Genomic DNA, 17,479 nt, shown 5'->3' on the forward strand with positions numbered 1-17,479 from the left:
TCACTGTGTAATTATTTAAAGGAATAACATAAATTAACATAAGTGATCAAACTGTTAATGAAATCAGTGCTTTTCAAATTAAACCCTTTCAAATGTGACTCATAGAGCTTAAAGACAATCTGTGATCAAATGTTTGTTGACTGAACATGTAACAGCGGTGAAGAAGGCCATCTGTTGACACTATGTGGTAATGCTTAATCATTAATATGTCAGTGATGGAGAAGGAGCTGAGGTCCTTTAAAGAATCAATACCGGGATAAGTAAAAAAGGGATACGTTAATGTTTTGTGTGATCTCTCATTTTTTGTAGATTAAAGTACATTTTAGAAAGTGGCTTTGTTTGACCATTTATCCTTGTGGGTAACTTTGTTGTAGTTCAGCTTTTTTGTCCATGTGAAGCAACCGGTAACTTCCAAAGCCTGGCTATCAAAGTAACATCTGCCTTGCTGCACGTTGTACAGTGAACTACTAAATTAGAACCTACTGTGAAAGAGCAGCAGGTGTTAAAACAGAAACTGATATAAAAAGGTTTCCTAATACATGACCTTAGTACTGAAAGACATATATTGGTTTGGTTACGTTACCATGTAACACTTTAGTTTAACCTGTAACATATATTACTGTGCCATTGACTACTGTACTATTGACCCCTTTATTTTATGCATCTTCATTAGAAAACAAATACAAAATATAGAAAGTACTGTATGTACACAGTATTAAAGAAGACAAAACTGTTAGGAAAAGGAACTTGTGATATGATCTCCCCTTGCACCTAGAATTTCTTGAACTCTCTTGGGCTAAACATAGGAATGGAAGAAAAATGCCAATATCTGATGCAAAGTTTCTCAGAGTTTGTTCAGTCCACCAAGAACCTGGCTCAGCATCTGGCAGTTGGGGGGTATGAGTGGAAAAGAGTGCTATGAACTGAAGCTTAAAAGTGTAATCTTCAACAATGTGTGAGAAGAAAAGTTGGAAGGAGGTGGAAGAATGGGAGCTTGCAACATTCTGTGAAACATGGTGGAGGGTCTCGTGATTTCTGGAAGCTGGTCTAATGTGCCAGAAGAAAGAATCTGCATAAAAGTCTGAAATGCTGATGGAGTTTCAAGTCATCATCTCTCCAGTCAGTGGTGAAGGAAATACATTAGCAAGCAAGACTGAAGTGACAACTCATCTTTCTTTCTCGGTCGATTTGTAAAAATGTAACCAGAAAAGACCAGGGATATGTTGATAACATAAAGAACACAAACTTTTCACAGCTGTTTGTTTAACCTCCCTTTGCACTTAGCACACATTGATTCCTTTTATGCAGATTTTTTCCTTCTGGCACATTATACCAGCTTCCAGAAATGCAGCCCCGAACCACGAGACCCTCCACCATGTTTCACAGAATGTTGCAAGCTCCAATTCTTCCACCACAAACACCTCGTGCTTATAATTCAACATTCACCTACATGCGTAACAGATCTAACATAGTGCACATTTAGCAGAAGTTATGTGATTTAACAAAGGTTACTTGTACAGTGGAAGATCATTGTGGTTCAGCATTGTGACTGTTGCCACACCCTTCTGTAATACGCTAAGAAAGGTGTGAATAAAACCTGCAACCTTTGAGTTGCACAGCAGTTTTACTGCTGGCTGCTTGAATCTGCATGAAGCCAAAGAAAAAGTCTCCCCAGAGCCAGAAATGCTATTCTTATGGGGAAATAGTGGGCATCTTATTAATTTACTTTGCTGACTTAAAAAGTCCTTAAAAGCTACAGTGGCAAGAAACAGAAACAGTGACGTACAATTATGTTTGTTCAACTACAGCTACAAATAATTTATTTGAACTAATAACACACAAATGTTCAGACATTGAGGGTGTAGGTTGGGAAACAAGGCTTGTGAACCATTCAGTTAACAACATAACTCAAGGAGTTTGAAACCATGTTTGGTTTTGGTTAAACATTTTTGAGTCTGACAAAAAAAAAAAGATCTCAGAAAGGCTATGATCGAGAATTGTTTCTTTGCATACAGGCAGGAAGGTTATTAAAGTGATCGTAAAGAGTTTATCTATTCACAAGTCTTCAGCAAGATATGTGGTTTATAGCAACACAGCAGGAAACAGCTTATTTCTTTTGAAGAAAGTTCAACTTGTTATTGTTCCCCCAGCGTGGTAAATGATAAACGGGTGTGATAAATGGGTAACTGTTAATTAATTATAATATATCATAATTGCTTGTGTGCTACTACTTAGATAAATCTAACAGCACATGTTATGACTGATCAATGCACAAATTTCAAAACAAAAAATGGCAGTTATTGCCACTCAACACAGGATCTTGAATCTTACAGTTGCAGGAGCTCCTGACAACATTTACATGGACCTAAACCTTATTTTAAACCACCAACTAATCAACTAAACCTCTATAAATTTTAATTGCTTGAATCCATTATGATTTGTGAGTGCAGACTTTGTAAGAATTATGTAACTTATCCACCTGATTATTTCAACTCCCATTTTCTACGATAAAATACAAAGGACGGAACCTTCATTTCCTGTGGCTTTGCTTGACAGTTGGCATCTGTAAATTAGCTTTAAGCCAGCTGGCAGGATTTGTTTTACTCAAGTCACATAATGTACATGTACATATTGTAAGGGACACAAAATTAGAATAAAAATACGTAGTCAACTCACTAACTTGGTATTTTTGTGCAACACACAAAAATGTTTAAGGTTCTGTCTCATTCAAAAACAATTTGTTCAGACATAATGTGACAGCAGTTGTGTAAAGAATGCAAAAAGACAGTTTAAACTCTGTCTACTTTCACCCTTTCACCTATGCATTTGCTCATAAAGTGGATTGGTTGTCTGACTAAAGTTTTTAAATGACCAAAAATTGTCAAATGGAATGATAGTATAAAGAAATGTTTGATGAACGGGCATTTGAGACGGAGAGTAATGACTTATCACTCAACTATCTGTTTACTGTGAAGTTATAGACGGCTGTAAAGAGAACTTTAGCCTCTGTATTTATAACAATGGAAAATACATATTTATGGTTACACAAAAGGCCCCACTTCTGCTTTTTCGTACAATGCAAAGGCAACTCAACCAACCACTTGAGAATTGTTTATCTAGTTAGCAGTTCTCAGTGTTCCACCAAAGCCAAACGGTGGTCTGAGACACCTTAGCCTACATCCAATTGTCACTGTGTGCTCTCACATACAGTGGCTTGCAAAAGTATTTCATTCAACATTTCCACATTTTGTCTCATAACAACAACAAATGTATATGTAATTTTTGGGGGGATTATATTTGAAAAGCAGTTTGAAAACCATGTATCATTTTCCTTTCACTTCACAATTATGTACCACTTTGTGTTGGTCTATCACATAAAATCTTAATAAAATGAAAATGAAAATAAAAACTTCTGAAGGCGGCAGTATTCTGAGTTGTACCTGAAGCCAGAGGTATCCAGGGTGAAGAGAAATGATGAGACACACAGTGTCAGACAAACAGTTCTGCAGACGGACGTACTGGGGTCGATCAGTGAGGTAGGTCCAAAATCTAGGCAACCACGGGGGGTGTCAACGAGCATGTTCTTTAATTTCTACCCCAGCAGGACAGGCTGGATTGTGTTAAAAGTACTGAAGAAGTCAAAGAAGATAATCCTTACAGACCCCCACATGCTCGTCCAGGTGGGTGTAGATGCGGTGTAGCAGGTGGATGAGATCGTCCTCCATCCCCAACTGAGGGTGATAAGCAAACTGGAAGGGGTCCAGTGATGGTTTCACTAGAGACCGGAGGAAGTCCAAGACCAGTCTCTGCAACACTTGGCCCTAACCTCCCACATCATGTGGGAGGTTAGGGCCACGGGTCCGTAGTCACTGGGTACACTGGGGCAGGCCATTTTCAGTACTGGCACCAGGCACCAGTTTCCTATCCCACAGGCACCCTCTCCAGCTGCAGGTTCAGGTTGGAGATGTGCTGAAAGATGCCACAACTATGGGGCACCAGGCTTTCAGTACGCTGGGGATGACTCCATCAAGACCTGCAGCCATTGTGGGGCGAAGCCTGCATAGCTCTCTCCTCACCTGCTCTGCTGAGATGGTCAGATGAATGTACCAACATTATAAGCATCCCCAATCTGACGAGCATGACTAAATCAATCTTGGCTGTTAACCCAAACCTCAAGATCCTGATAGACTTTACGGGCTGGTAAACTCGGGTACTGGACGCAAATTTGACACAGTCTTTCTCTCCAGTCTCTGTAGGTTTTGATCCTGTGAGTGCGATGCCACTGCAAGTATTTCTCATAGGCCTGCCTGTCTGCAGCCACATGCTTCAGATGGGCAGCCAGATCTGCTATGCTCTTGAAATCAGCCACATGAATAAAGGAGTCAGGTGGAGCAATCGCCTCGTAGGTGGCTCTGATGGGGCCGAGAACCACGGGCACGGCCCCTGCTTGGAATGCATTCCTCCATAGCTTCTCACTAATGTAGTCCTTCGCCTCAGAGTTCTCAAATGACAGGTAAAATTGACATTGTGCAATGGTGGGCAACAGCTCCTTGTCAGACAGAGGTCTCTTGTTCCACTTGCCATACACCTTTATGGAGGTATAATTCTTTAGACGTTGGTAAACAGCAGCCCGAGTCTGGTCTGGCCGGTACTTGCTGACCACCCAGCTGACAAGACAGGAGTGATTTGTAGCAGCCTGGAAACCTTGGCCATCGCCTCCCAACAGGGTCTTTCCATAAGGGATTGAGATGTCTGCGTCACGTCTATAGCTCATCGTCCAGTTGAAGAGGCCGTTGAACTGTGTGAGGTTTGCATTGTTGACTGGAGGCTCCAAGGACATCCACACCCACTTCTGGGAAGCCGGGCGATCCAAGTGCAAAGGCAGTGAGGACATTCCTCTGCTCAGCTCCTGGTGATGGAATACAACCACATCAGCATTGGAGAAGAGAGAGGTGTTATCAGTGAGGAAACAGCGGCTGATGTTGTACATCTCTAAGCAGACGTCTCTGTCGAGCTTGTATGGGCGCCCGAACGGCCAGTGCCACAGTAGGATGCTGATGTTTCCGTGGTGGCATTTCTGCGGGTGAACCATGTTAGGTTTGTCTTGGAATCTGTAATAAAACACGGCAGGGAGGAAGCTGAGGGGAACGAGTAGGAAAAGGAACAAGGTTCGGGATTCAGATAGCCCCATGGCTGCTGGGTGTATTCCAGGTCAAAAGGACACAGCTCACTGGTTTGGAACTTCTAGAAAGGAAGGAAGGGTAGATCAGATATATTATGCTTTCATTCGCATCAGTGCAGGAACTGCAGAGAGCAAGGTGTAAGCAAAAGAAAAAAAAATGTACTGCAGAGAACATCAGTGTTTTTAGCAAAGGATTTAGTTCTTTTTTTAGACAACTGTGAAAATACATTTACATATAAACTTTATAATTTAAATTACAATTTAAATTCAATTTAAAATATAAATGACTTGTAATTTAAAACAAAGCAAATTAAGCTCATATCAAACATTCAAAATGTTTTAAGAGAAGTTCAATCATCATTTTCTTTTGTTTGTTAGTTGGTCATTTTTTTAAACTCATGAGAACTAAAGAAGGAAAGAAAGAAATTGTGGCCAATAAATTCCTTTGTTTCTAAATCAGAAGTGTAAAACTGACAGAAAATGTGATACAATTTATATTACTGTCTGTCACTCAGTGTTGTTGGTAAAAGTTCTGCTTTTGCTCCCTTCTAAAATTTCGTCATGAGCATTGCATACTTTAACTGCTACACAAAACAGAAAAGACCATAGAAAAGCACAGTTGATTTTCTTAGATTGTATCTTTTACTGCATAGGTTGGCAGAGGTGCGTCTCGTGAAATTTGGCTGGCGGAAAGACCACACACACACACACACACACTGTTAACTGGGTACAAACCCAAACAGTCAGCAAATCATAAATAACTATCAAAATAAATTTCTGATTTTTTTTCATCTCACTAGCTGCACTTTCTACATTATAAAAGATTTGTACAAAAAAACCTTAAACGAGTGGATTTGAGTGGAATAAAAATGTTATCACTTACCAGGATGACATGGCACCAGACTGTCTGCTGCCTACAGAGCTGTGACAAAACATTTTTGACTCATCTCTTGCTCGACACCATACACACCCAGGGTGTGCCAGTTGTGAACAACCTCAGCCAGTGGTCAACCAGACAGAAATCAGCAGTAACAAAAAGGGACAGCTAAATGATATGCATTGTAGACTATTGCAATTTTTAGGCAGCGAAACAGGGTTTTTATCAATTAATATGCAGTAATTCAGATTTCCCCCTCTTAGTGAGTACATGGGGTTTGGGTTTGCTTACACTGCTGCTTAACTCGGTTATAGTTGGAGGTGGTTAAACCCTCATCCATCACCACACCCACGTACCCACACACATCTGCCACTGTGCCAACTTCTTTCACCTTATCACTCACTTTCTTGTTCAGCTATTCGTGCATCTGCCGTTTGCAGAATAAGCTAAACCAGCAAATAGTACCAGTCAACTCTAGCACTGCTGATTTTAGATTTGTAAACCACAAGTTGGCCTTCCTCTTTCTGTTCTTCTCTCACAGTTCTGCAGAGGAAAGGGGCACAGTGTTACACAGCTTCTGTAAGCACCAACCACATGTGAGCGGTTTCACCCTCCTAGCTCACACTTGGATTTTATAACCCCATGCAAAACCTGTGTCCGCTCCAAACTCCCACACTTTTCCGGTTGATTTTTTCCTACTACACTACTTTAATTCACCCTTATACGATTAAATCTCTATGAGCACAGTAAAATGTAGCAAAGCATTATTGTAGGGATTGGACAAGGATCTCTTTCAGTGTTATGGACACCTGAATGATAAAGGACAGGCCTGAAATTGGTAAAAGATCATTTTGATTAAAACACATGCCACACGCTCCTGACCTTCAAATAGCCAAGTGATTCCAGCTAAGTTAGTTAAACTTCCTTAAAACTATACTGTTCCCCCTGGGCACGAGAAGCAGAATCAGCAATCTAATTAGCTAACAGATGACCAAACAGTCTTAATTGATTTTATCATCAGTGTGGCTTGAAATATTTCAATTTACATTAAATGAATGTGGGCAGTACAGTGGTGGAGTGGGTAGTGCTGCCACCTCAAAGATAGAATTTCCCCAGTATGAATCTACCTACGGCTGTTGTTACAGATAATGGATGGAAGAAATGACTGTACGGTATATAAGAGTTTCACCTTTTGGATCAAAAGCAATAACTTTTTAAAGAATATACTGAAACGAGTTTAACGAGTTTAGGTTTCCTGCTGCAACAGATTCACACTGTCTACAACATTATTGGCGAACAGTGTTTAGAAATTGCAAAGAGCCAAACAACAGAGGTTTACACAGTAACTTACTGTAAGTTGGAATTTACATGTTAGCCACCCCAAAAAAACAAAAAAAAAACAAAAGCAGGAAAGTGATAAACTGCTTTTAAAAAAATATCATCTGTCAGCCTGTCCATCACCAGAGCAAACAAGAAGGGGCTCAGAGCTGATCCTTGATGCAGACCCACCTCCACCTTGAACTCCTCTGTCACACCTACAGCACCTCACCACTGTCTTACAGCTCTCATACATGTCCTGCACCACTCTAACATACTTCTCTGCCGCTCCAGACGTCCTCATACAATACCACAGCTCCTCTCTCTGCACCCTGTCATACGCTTTCTCTAAATCTACGAAGACACAATGCAACTTCCTATGACCCTCTCTGTACTTCTCCATCAACATCCTCAAAGCAAATACTGCATCTGTTGTACTCTTTCTAGGCATGAAACCATATTGCTGCTCACAAATGTTCACCTCTGCCCTTAGCTGAGCTTCCACTACTCTTTCCCATAACTTCATTGTTTGGCTCATCAGCTTTATTCCTCTGTAGCTGCCACAACTCTGCACATTTCCCTTTTTCTTAAAAACAGCACCAGTACACTTCTCTTCCAGTCCTCAGCATCCTCTCACTCTCCAAGATCTTGTTAAACAAACTAGTCAAAAACTCTACTGCCACCTCTCCTAGACACTTCCATACCTCCACAGGTTTGTCAGCAGGACCAACTGCCTTTCCACTCTTCATCCTCTTCAACGCCCTCCTCACTTCACTCTTAATAATCTTTGCTACTTCCTGCTCCACACTAGTCACCTGTTCTACTCTGCGTTATCTTTCCTTTTCCTCATTCATCAACTCTTCAAAGTGCTCCTTCCATCTTCCCATCACACTCCTGGCACCTGTCAATACATTTCCATCCATTTCCAATCTTTAATCACACTAACCTGCTGCACATCCTTCCCATCTCTATCGCTTTGTCTGGTCAACCTGTACAAATCCACCTCTCCCTCTTTAGTGTCCAACCTAACATACAAGTCCTCATATGCTCTGTGTTTGGCCTTTGCCACCTCTACATGTGGGTTTTTATTCTTTCACTTTGACTGATTATTTATGTCCGATTCATTTTAGAATTAAACAATTCAACAAAAATCGCAAGCAGTACATCTTTGTGTTGCTGCAAGAAGAGAATTATTTGAAGCCATGCTATTGTGATGCATGCAGTTTGTGGTTTAGCATTGTCTTGCTGAAATATGCAAGGCCTTCCCTGAAAGAGATGTTGTCTGGATGGGAGCATATGCTCTAAAACATCTATGCAGTTTTCAGCATTGTACCATCAATGCTTAAAAGTACAAAAGAGGTTTTAGAGCATGGTGGTATATTCAGCCTTTGCAATTTTAAGTTAAGGAACATTTTTCTGAAATTGTTTCAGAATTTTTAGAAACAGATTGGTGAAACTCTGCCCATCTTTTCGAACTTTAACAATTCCATTGTTTTGTTTTGGATTTTGCTAGTTGGCTTAACTGTAGATTTATAATGTAAAAACCGCCACCGGTGCTGTTGACCTACAGGGTACCGGTGGAAATTGGACTACTGCTGGTTGAAGTCAAAGAAGGAGAGGAGGAAGGCGTGTTCGTAGGCAGAGAGAGAAGAGGAAAGCTAAGAATGTAGGACTGACAGTAGGGACTTTGAATGTTGGGACTATGACCGGGAAGGTTAGAGAGTTGATCGACATGAGGCAGAGAAGGAAGGTGGATATACTGTTATACTGATATACTGTCCAGGAAACTAGGTGGGAAGGTCGCAAGGCTAGAAGCTTAGGTGCAGGGTTCAAGTTGTTCTACCATGGGTCAGATAGGAGGAGAAATGGAGTAGGAGTTATCCTGAAAGAGGAGTTTGTGTGGAATGTTCTAGAGGTGAAAACAGTACCAGACAGGTTGATGAGTCTGAAGCTGGAAATTGAAGGGGTGATGTTCAATGTTGTTAGTGGTTATGCCCCACAGGTAGGATGTGAGTTAGGAGAAATTCTGCAGTGAGTTAGATGAAGTGATGCAGAGCATCAGAGGTGAGAGAGTGGCGATTGGTGCAGATTTCAATGGACATGTAGGTGAAGGGAACAGAGGTGATGCGAATGTGATGGGCAGATTTGGTCTTCAGGACAGGAACACAGAAGGACAGATGGTGGTAGACTTTGCAAAGAGGATGGATATAAGAGCGGAGGTAGAAGCAGTCAGGTGGACGACATCTTGTGTCATCTCAGGAAAGAGGAAAGTGGACAAGGAGACTTGGTGGTGGAACGAGGAAGTTCAGGAGTGTATACAGAGATTAGCTAAGAAGAAGTGGGACACTGAGAGGACTGAAGAGAGTAGACAGGAGTACAGGGAGATGCAGAGTAAGGTGAAGCTCAGCTGTGGCCAACTTTAATTTGATGCTGGGGCCCCCTGGTGGTGTGTAAAGACATTGTAGGTGGTCTTAGTTGCCTGTGTTTTGCTAATGTTGGAATGTCTTCTTGAGGCATTATGAGCATAGCATACAGATATTAATTTACTGAGATACTACTTGGTGCTGCCAATGAAAAAAGCTTTCAGTTACATCTGAATGTATCTGTTGCAAACAGCTACAGTAGCTCTTGGGTATCTTTAGTAGGATTGGTTAGCAGGGGTTTCTGGGTAAAATAAATGTTTTTTTTACCTAAAGCATGACTGAAAATGTTGTATTCCTTCATTCCAGCCATATTTAACTGTTATAGACGGCATTTTATTGGCTGTGGTCAACACTATTATTCCCATCAAAGACACATGAATTAAAGCAGTGATATAGAAATGAGTCAAGATTGTACATGAATATAGAACCCTCAAAAAACACTGACTTTTTTAATTTAAAGAAATAAAAATAAAAACCACTGTAAATCCGGTCCTGTTTTGGGATAGTGAATGTTACACCCACATGAAAAAAATGATCAGTTAGTAATAACAAACTGAGAAGGGCAACATGCAGAGATAAAACAGGGAAAACCAAATATGAAACAAAGGGGCGAAACAAGTGAAAAACAATGGACCAAACTTCAAAACCAAAAGTGAATTGAACAAACCGGGACAGGCCAATAATAAATCCTTAATAATAATATAGAGACCAACCACCAGTAAAACAAACCAGACAGACAAAACTAACAAAGGACAAACTGGCAGAGACTGCAGGGAGAACTGGTTTAGATAAACAGAGGAACAGCCAAAAACATTCAAGACTAACAAGGTGAACAAATCGACCAAAAGACAAACAGGAAATTCAAAAAGAAAAAAAACAAACAAAAGTCCAGAATCATGACCATATGCTTTTTGTCTTGACACAAAGTCAGAGAATACATATTGAAATAAAGCGCGGAAGTGTCCCTGGGCAAGACACTGAACTAATATTGGCTTATTCTCAGTAGTAACACGATGAGAACATTTTTTTAAACAGGCATTAGATGATAAACCAACGTTTACCACCAAAGTTATTAAAGTAAACCTGCAGAGGACAAGCATGTACAAGTACAGTTCACCCAATTCATCATGACATTAGTTTAAAACATAAACACCAAATTCATGGCAGCTCTAGAGAAAAAAAAAAAATCCGAGATTAGAATCAATAAAGTCATTAAACACAGGCCCGGCAGTTTGACCCCCAGCTCCTGCTGTTCTTACCAGTCTCATTGGGTCGGCTACCGAAGGCCCAGTTGCCCCACTGAAATAAATAAAATGGCACTTTAATTGTCATCAGCATGTCTTGAATTCCCCCAAAGGGACTAATAGAGTCGTTCAAATGAAAATGAAGGAAATACACATATTGATCCCTGAACAGAGGGAATTATGAATCCAAAGCAGGTTTTGTAATAGGCTACTTTACAAATAGCTTAAACACAGTTTAGACACACACAAAGATATTGCACGTCATAATAATCACACACAAAAAACAGTTACTCCAATTTATGTATCACTGTATTTATGTGCTGTACAGTCTGTGGAAATAATGAGCCACAATAACGCTCCTTCTTACACTGGGGGTCAGTCTTGTGCTGAAGGAGCCCCTAAGAACCTCCACAGTGTGGTACAGGGGGTGGGAGGTGTTATCCATGATGGTTGACAGATTTGCCAACATCCTTCTGCCAGCCACCTCCGCGATGGAATCGAGTGGGCAGCCCAGGACAGAGCCAGCTCTTTTAACCAGCTTATTGAGTCTCTTCCAGACTCTGTCCGTGCTGCCACCCACCCAGCGCACAACAGTGTAGCAAACTGCAGAAGCCACCACAGTTTCATAGAAAGTTCAGAGCAAGTGCCCTCGCTCACACCAACGGACCTCAGTCTCCTCAACAGGTGGACTCTGACCCTTCCTGTACAGGGCATCAGTGTTTTTGGACCAGTTCACTTTATCATTGAGATGCAGACCCAGGTATTTAAAAGTGTGCACACACTCAATGTCTGAGCCCTGGATGCTCATCGGAATGAGTAGTGGGGGTTTCTGCTGGAAGTCAATTACTAACTCCTTTGTCTTGCTGGTGTTTTTTTTCACACCAGTCCACTAAGTCAGTGATGACTTTCCTGTATTCCTGCTCATTTCCCTCGGACACACAGCCAACCATGGCAGCGTCGTTTGCATTTGACAGTGGTGGGGCTTAAACTTGAAGCCCGTGTGAACAGAAAAGGGGAAAACCTTGTCACCTGTGGGGCCACGTGTGACATTCCACCACATCTGACACACAGTGGCGCACTCCCAAGTACTGTGGTCTGTCAGTGGGGTAATTGATGGTCCATGCAGCCAGATGTTGGTTCACAACTGCCACCTCCAGCCTCCCCTGCAGCAGTGACGGCTAGATGGTGTTAAAATCACTGGAGTCACAGAACACGACCCTCACAGCACTCCTGGGAGACTCCATGTGAGACAGAGCCCAATGCAGCGTATACAAACTGCAGTGAGTCCAGCGCTGAACTCACCTGGGATTTAAAAGTTTAAACATTGAGATATTGGCTTCCCATCCAAATTTGTAATAGTGTAATGATGAATCATATCGAGAAGCGTTTTGCAAATACACAGGTCATGATTCAGAGTTTTCCCCAACAATTTATTCACATTACTGTTTGTTAAGATAGAAGCATTCATTTCTTTAGTATTAATTGTGTATTTATCCAAAATTCCATATTTCACATCAAATGTAAAATTCTTTATTTTTAGTTGTCTGAAAGAAAAATGTAATTTTACAATAGTGAAGTGTGCCAGTGAATTGGCCACAGTCTCTCTTTGTAACTCTCCAATGTACACTCTCCTATAGTTAATAGATCGATCCTGAGGATATGACCTCTTTGTCTTGGTAACTTAGCCCCCCTGTGATTTTTAAGGCTTTCTTATTATAGGTGCAAAAAATTATTATGGATGTATAAAACAAGTTTTCAGCACAGACTGGTAAACTGATTACTCCAACGTAATTATGCAGGTTTGGTGTTGGATTCGCATTTCTACATTTCTCTATATACAGATTATGACACAACAGGGACCCTGAGGACAGACATGGAATAAATTAAAATCATAAATAATTCAGATAATAGCAATAACGAGTAATTTCCCCGTGTTTGGTGCTGTCTACCTGCCACAATAACACATAACATAGAGGAAAGACTGTATTTTCAAAATAAAAGCATATTTCTATTTTGAAAAATGATCTCCACTTGTCTGGTTTCAGGCTATCATCTTAATGTTGGGGCCTGGCTGAAAGGATCTGTTAGGCTAAATTGATTATTATGATGTTCCCTACCAAAATGTAATGATTAAATGGATGCCTGGTCATATCTGCAGATTGCCAGGAATGTGGACATGCAATAAAAACGAGAATGCAATAAAATTCTCTTCCCAGGTGTATTTCAAGAAAGAGGACCCATCTGACATACACTGACTAAATTTCATTTCTACAATTCGACAACTGTTGGGTGAGAGGAGAGGAGAGAGGGACAAGAGGAGGAAAAGAGCTATAGCAGCATGACCTTAACTAACTATAAGCTTTATCAAAGAAGAAGGTTTTAGGCCTAGAATTGAAAGTAGAGAGGGTGGATGCTTCCTGAATCTGAACTGGGAGCTGGTTCCACAGGAGAGGAGCTTGATAGCTAAAGGTTCTGCCTCCCATTCTATCTTTGGGAAACTCCGGGAACCACAAGTAGGCCTGCATTCTGAGATTGAAGTGGTCTACTGGGATGATATGGTGCTATGAAGGTTTTCTCTATATGATGGAGCCTGACCATTCAGAGCTTTATATGTAAGAAGCAGTGTTTTAAATTCTATTCTAGATTTAATGGGAAGCCAATGGAGAGAAGCTAGTGAAGGTGAAATATGATCTCTCTTGCTAGTTCCAGTCAGCACTCTTGCTGCAGCATTTTGGATTAATTGCAGGCTCTTTAGGGAGTAACTGGGGCATCCTGAAAGTAGGGAATTACAGTAGTCCAACCTAGAAGTAACAAATGCGTCGACTAGTTTTTCGGCATCACTTTGAGAAAGGATGCTCCTAATTTTGGCAATGTTCCGTTGGTGGAAGAAGGCTGTTCTAGAGATTTGTTTTATATGTGGGGTTAAAGGTCAAATCCCAAAAAGAACTCCAAAGTTCCTTGCATTATTACTGGAAGGCAGACTTATGCCATCCAAAGTAACGATATGGTTGGTGTAGAGGCGATCTTACTCGAATCTAATGTTCCAGCAAATACTTCACTCCGGAGAACATTGAACATTATATTCGCCTTTCAACTTAGCTGATGACGGCTCAGTTGTGCATACAAGTTTAAGTACAGTAATCTCACAAGCACGTGTCACGTCTGCTTCCTTCAGAAAACATCAAAACAAAGTCCTATCAAAAAGTGTTTACATTTCACTGTTCTGTTTTCAGCAGGTCCTTTAATCCCAATTTTGTTCCTGTCTCTGTGGGCTAGAGGGGCTTTTGCTTTGAAAAGCCACGCCGGAAGTCGAAGTCTCCAAGCCTTCGGTCGCTCGTTCGTCTCTGGCTCGCTGCTCCAACTCGCAGTGTTGCACTATAAGACTGCACGGACTCCTCGGGACGGGCTTAGCCGACCGCGGACACACGGACGATGACAGACGCATCACCAACAGTCCTTTAACGTCACGCGTTCTTCGGTCTAACAAACTGTGCGGATAAGGTTCATGTCATTGACAATTCATCAATAGGTCGAGACATTTCAGCACCGTGACAGTCGGAATGCCGGGAAGCGGGAGACGTAACGTTATAGTTTAGTCCATTCACAGGCCACGGTGCTGATTTAGTTACGGTAAATTTGGGGCATATTGAAGCAGATGTGGGAGGCAAAATGGGATTTCTGCACCAGCTCCATCTCTTGCTGTGGAAGAACATCTCTCTGAAGAGGAGGGGGCCGGTAAGAAAGCACATTTGTTCACATGACACGTCTGATAAATGCCTCTAGAAAAGGAGTATTTGGTTGTTACTGTCTTTCTGGAAAGCAGACGGGGCGTCGCTTTGCTCAGCTGCTGCTGCTGCTGCTGCATTGCCCACTGCCATTATTTGGGCTACTTCTACCAGCAAGTGTCTGTATGCAAACGTTCCCATCAGACATTAGAATATGACCGCAGTGAGCTTAATAACAGCACGAGGATGATGATGAGGATGAGGATGAGGAGGATGTCCACTCAGATTTACTGCACAGGCTGCTGTTTGGAAGCACGAGCCTATTTCCAGTGTGTGCTCATACTGTCAAACAGGTTGTTTGGATGCATATACAACAGTTGTGCAATCCAAGTCTATGGGCCTGTGCACTATATATATGAGCTCAGGCTGTACTGTCGCGAGGCTTGCTTTATATTCATAATCCACAAGGTGAAAAGAATGTGATAAACCCGACTGATGATGTTGTTGTTATAGGAGTTGGACGGTAAGGTGACATCTTATGAATTGATTCATACTAACCACTAAAACACGTAACACGATTTTGCATTGGCAACACCTGGTGTCAAGTATTTCAGACAATGCTTACATATCCTATTATTTATGGTAATGTTGGAGACTTGTTGTTGTTATGACTAGGACTTAGGTTGTTATTCTATGGTGTGTACCAGGGAAACACTGCCATGCAGGCAGGGGTCAGGGTTAAAGCATTAACATCTGAGATATCCTGACAGTTACTCTCTATGTGCTGAGCTCCATAACAATGGGTCCAACTTCTTCCCGTGTTCCCGCAGTGTAATTGAATACTGTCTTTTCATTAGACCATGTCAATTAATTACTCATAATTTCACAAGAAATCCACTCAGAATTGCTTAGTACTTTTAAGCCCTCGCAGATGCTTTTCTTACATTTCTCACATGTGCTAAGTTGCCAGGGAGTAGAACATTTATCATCATGTGATCGAAGTTATTAATCTGTGATAACAGGTAGTCCCGGTAATTCCACTGGGACTGGCTGTGTCATATACTGGCTCTGAGTCGCTGGAGCTGCCGAAACTCAAGTCAGTGCTTGTGATTCCATAAAGGAATAATCGGCACCACAACCAGCTGCTCTGCTTCTGAAATGCTTCCGGGGGGCACGAAGCCATACAGAGTATGAAAGAGGAGGTTACCAATCTATCTCCAGAGCAATTTTGGGGTTAGTGATGAAGTCTGTTAGATACTGTTAAAAGCTCTTGAGAGGTCCTTTGTTCTCTCTTGTCAAATTACTGTTTTCCCAAGGCCAAGAGTAAACTTTAGAGAGTTTTTTCTTCGTAGCTTATAAAGCGTGAGCTGAGTGTCATATGTAGACAAAAACAAAATCTAATGGCATTTGGTTAGATTGGAGTTAAAACAAGCGATTCCACACCGGCTCATTGTTAATTGTTTCCAGTGAATCCTAAATCCAGAGGCTAACGTTAGTCTGTTTGGACTGATGAAAGAACGTGAGCTTAAACGTTAGTTAGTTGGCTACTGCTATTACTGTTCTGCCTCTCAGCATAGACACCACAGAGATGTGTGTGTCTGTATACTCAGACGTGTGGTAGAACGTTGTGTGCGCTGCAGCCTCTGGTTTTGTTAAAGCCATAACTTAAAAGGTAAACTACAAAGGCAACATCAAAGCTTTATGGTTCACTAATGACAGAAAACATAAAAGCAATGTCCTATCAGAAGAGTGTTTACATTTCACAAGATGCCAGTGCGAAAAAGAGCAGAAGGGAAGTGATTTTTTTGTCTCTTTTGATAGATATAAGTGCAAAGGAAGATGCGGAAAAATTCTGTTCTCTGCAGTTACTTTAATCCCATTTTTTGTCCAGTCTCTGTAATAAAATGTTGTGATCAATGGTATCAAATGCAGCACTAAGATCTAACAGAGCAAGTATAGAGTCTAGCTCATTATCTGAGGCCAAGAGAAGATCGTTGGTGACTTTTACCAGTGCTGTTTCTATACTATGATGAACTCTAAATCCTGACTGAAAGTCTTCATACAAATTATTCCTGTGAAGGTGATCACATAATTGTTTTGCAACTACTTTTTCGGATTTTAGAAATAAAGGGGAGATTAGTCTCTATTTGGCTAAACCATCTGGGTCAAGACAGGGTTTTTTAAGTAATGGTTTAATTACAGCTACCTTATAGGCCTGTGGTACATATCCTGTTTCTAAAGATACATTAATGATATCTGATAGGAAAATATCTATATAGGGTAAAGCTTCTTTGAGCAGTCTAGTTGGAATAGGGTCTAGCAGACAAGATTGTTGGTTTAGATGAGGACTATGGCTCTTAGTCATTCTGGCTACAGTGCCTAAAAGAAACCGGGGTTTGTTCTTGCTTTCAACTCTGTTGATGATGAACAATATGCTAAACGAGATTCTTCTAAATTTCTGGAACGCCACTTCCTTTCTAACTTTTGTGTTGCCTGTTTTAAGTTGCGTGTTTGTGAACTATACCATGGAGATCACCTCTTCTAGTTTACTGCCTTGTTTTTCAGAGGGGCAACACTATCGAGTATTGTACGTAGTGAGGCTGCAGAATTGTCAACAAGATAATCTATTTGTGCAGGAGTAACATTAAGGTGGCTACTTTCCACTGTATTAACATATGATGAAGCAAATGACGAAAGAATCATTTCTTTAG

At 41.1% G+C, this 17,479-nt stretch overlaps 2 protein-coding genes across 3 annotated transcripts in view; one reads left to right on the forward strand and one right to left on the reverse strand.

Annotated features, from left to right (window-relative positions):
* Positions 1-4,138: 4,138 nt before the first annotated feature.
* Positions 4,139-7,896, reverse strand: zmp:0000001132 (alpha-(1,3)-fucosyltransferase 7). The gene is made up of 2 exons (XM_067521663.1): positions 6,066-7,896; positions 4,139-5,244 (listed from the first exon to the last, which is right to left on the reverse strand). The coding sequence occupies exon 2, from the start codon at positions 5,189-5,191 to the stop codon at positions 4,148-4,150; it is 1,044 nt and encodes a 347-aa protein (XP_067377764.1). The 5' UTR covers positions 5,192-5,244; positions 6,066-7,896; the 3' UTR covers positions 4,139-4,147.
* A 6,481-nt stretch (positions 7,897-14,377) lies between these two features.
* Positions 14,378-17,479, forward strand: part of abca2 (ATP-binding cassette, sub-family A (ABC1), member 2) — a 72,112-nt gene continuing 69,010 nt past the window's right edge. Inside the window, exon 1 of one of the 2 annotated variants that reach the window (XM_067520965.1) lies at positions 14,378-14,778. In XM_067520965.1, the coding sequence (XP_067377066.1) occupies positions 14,713-14,778 (66 nt within the window). In that variant the 5' untranslated portion in view covers positions 14,378-14,712. The remainder of the gene's footprint in view (positions 14,779-17,479) is intronic. The other variant, XM_067520964.1, reaches the window with a different exon arrangement.

Source organism: Channa argus, chromosome 11 (assembly GCF_033026475.1).
Source record: "Channa argus isolate prfri chromosome 11, Channa argus male v1.0, whole genome shotgun sequence".
NCBI classification, from domain to species: Eukaryota; Metazoa; Chordata; class Actinopteri; order Anabantiformes; family Channidae; genus Channa; species Channa argus.

Coding starts and splice junctions, on each gene's coding strand:
- zmp:0000001132 (XM_067521663.1), bottom strand. CDS start 5,191: ATGGGGCTATCTGAATCCCGAACCTTGTTCCTTTTCCTACTCGTTCCC.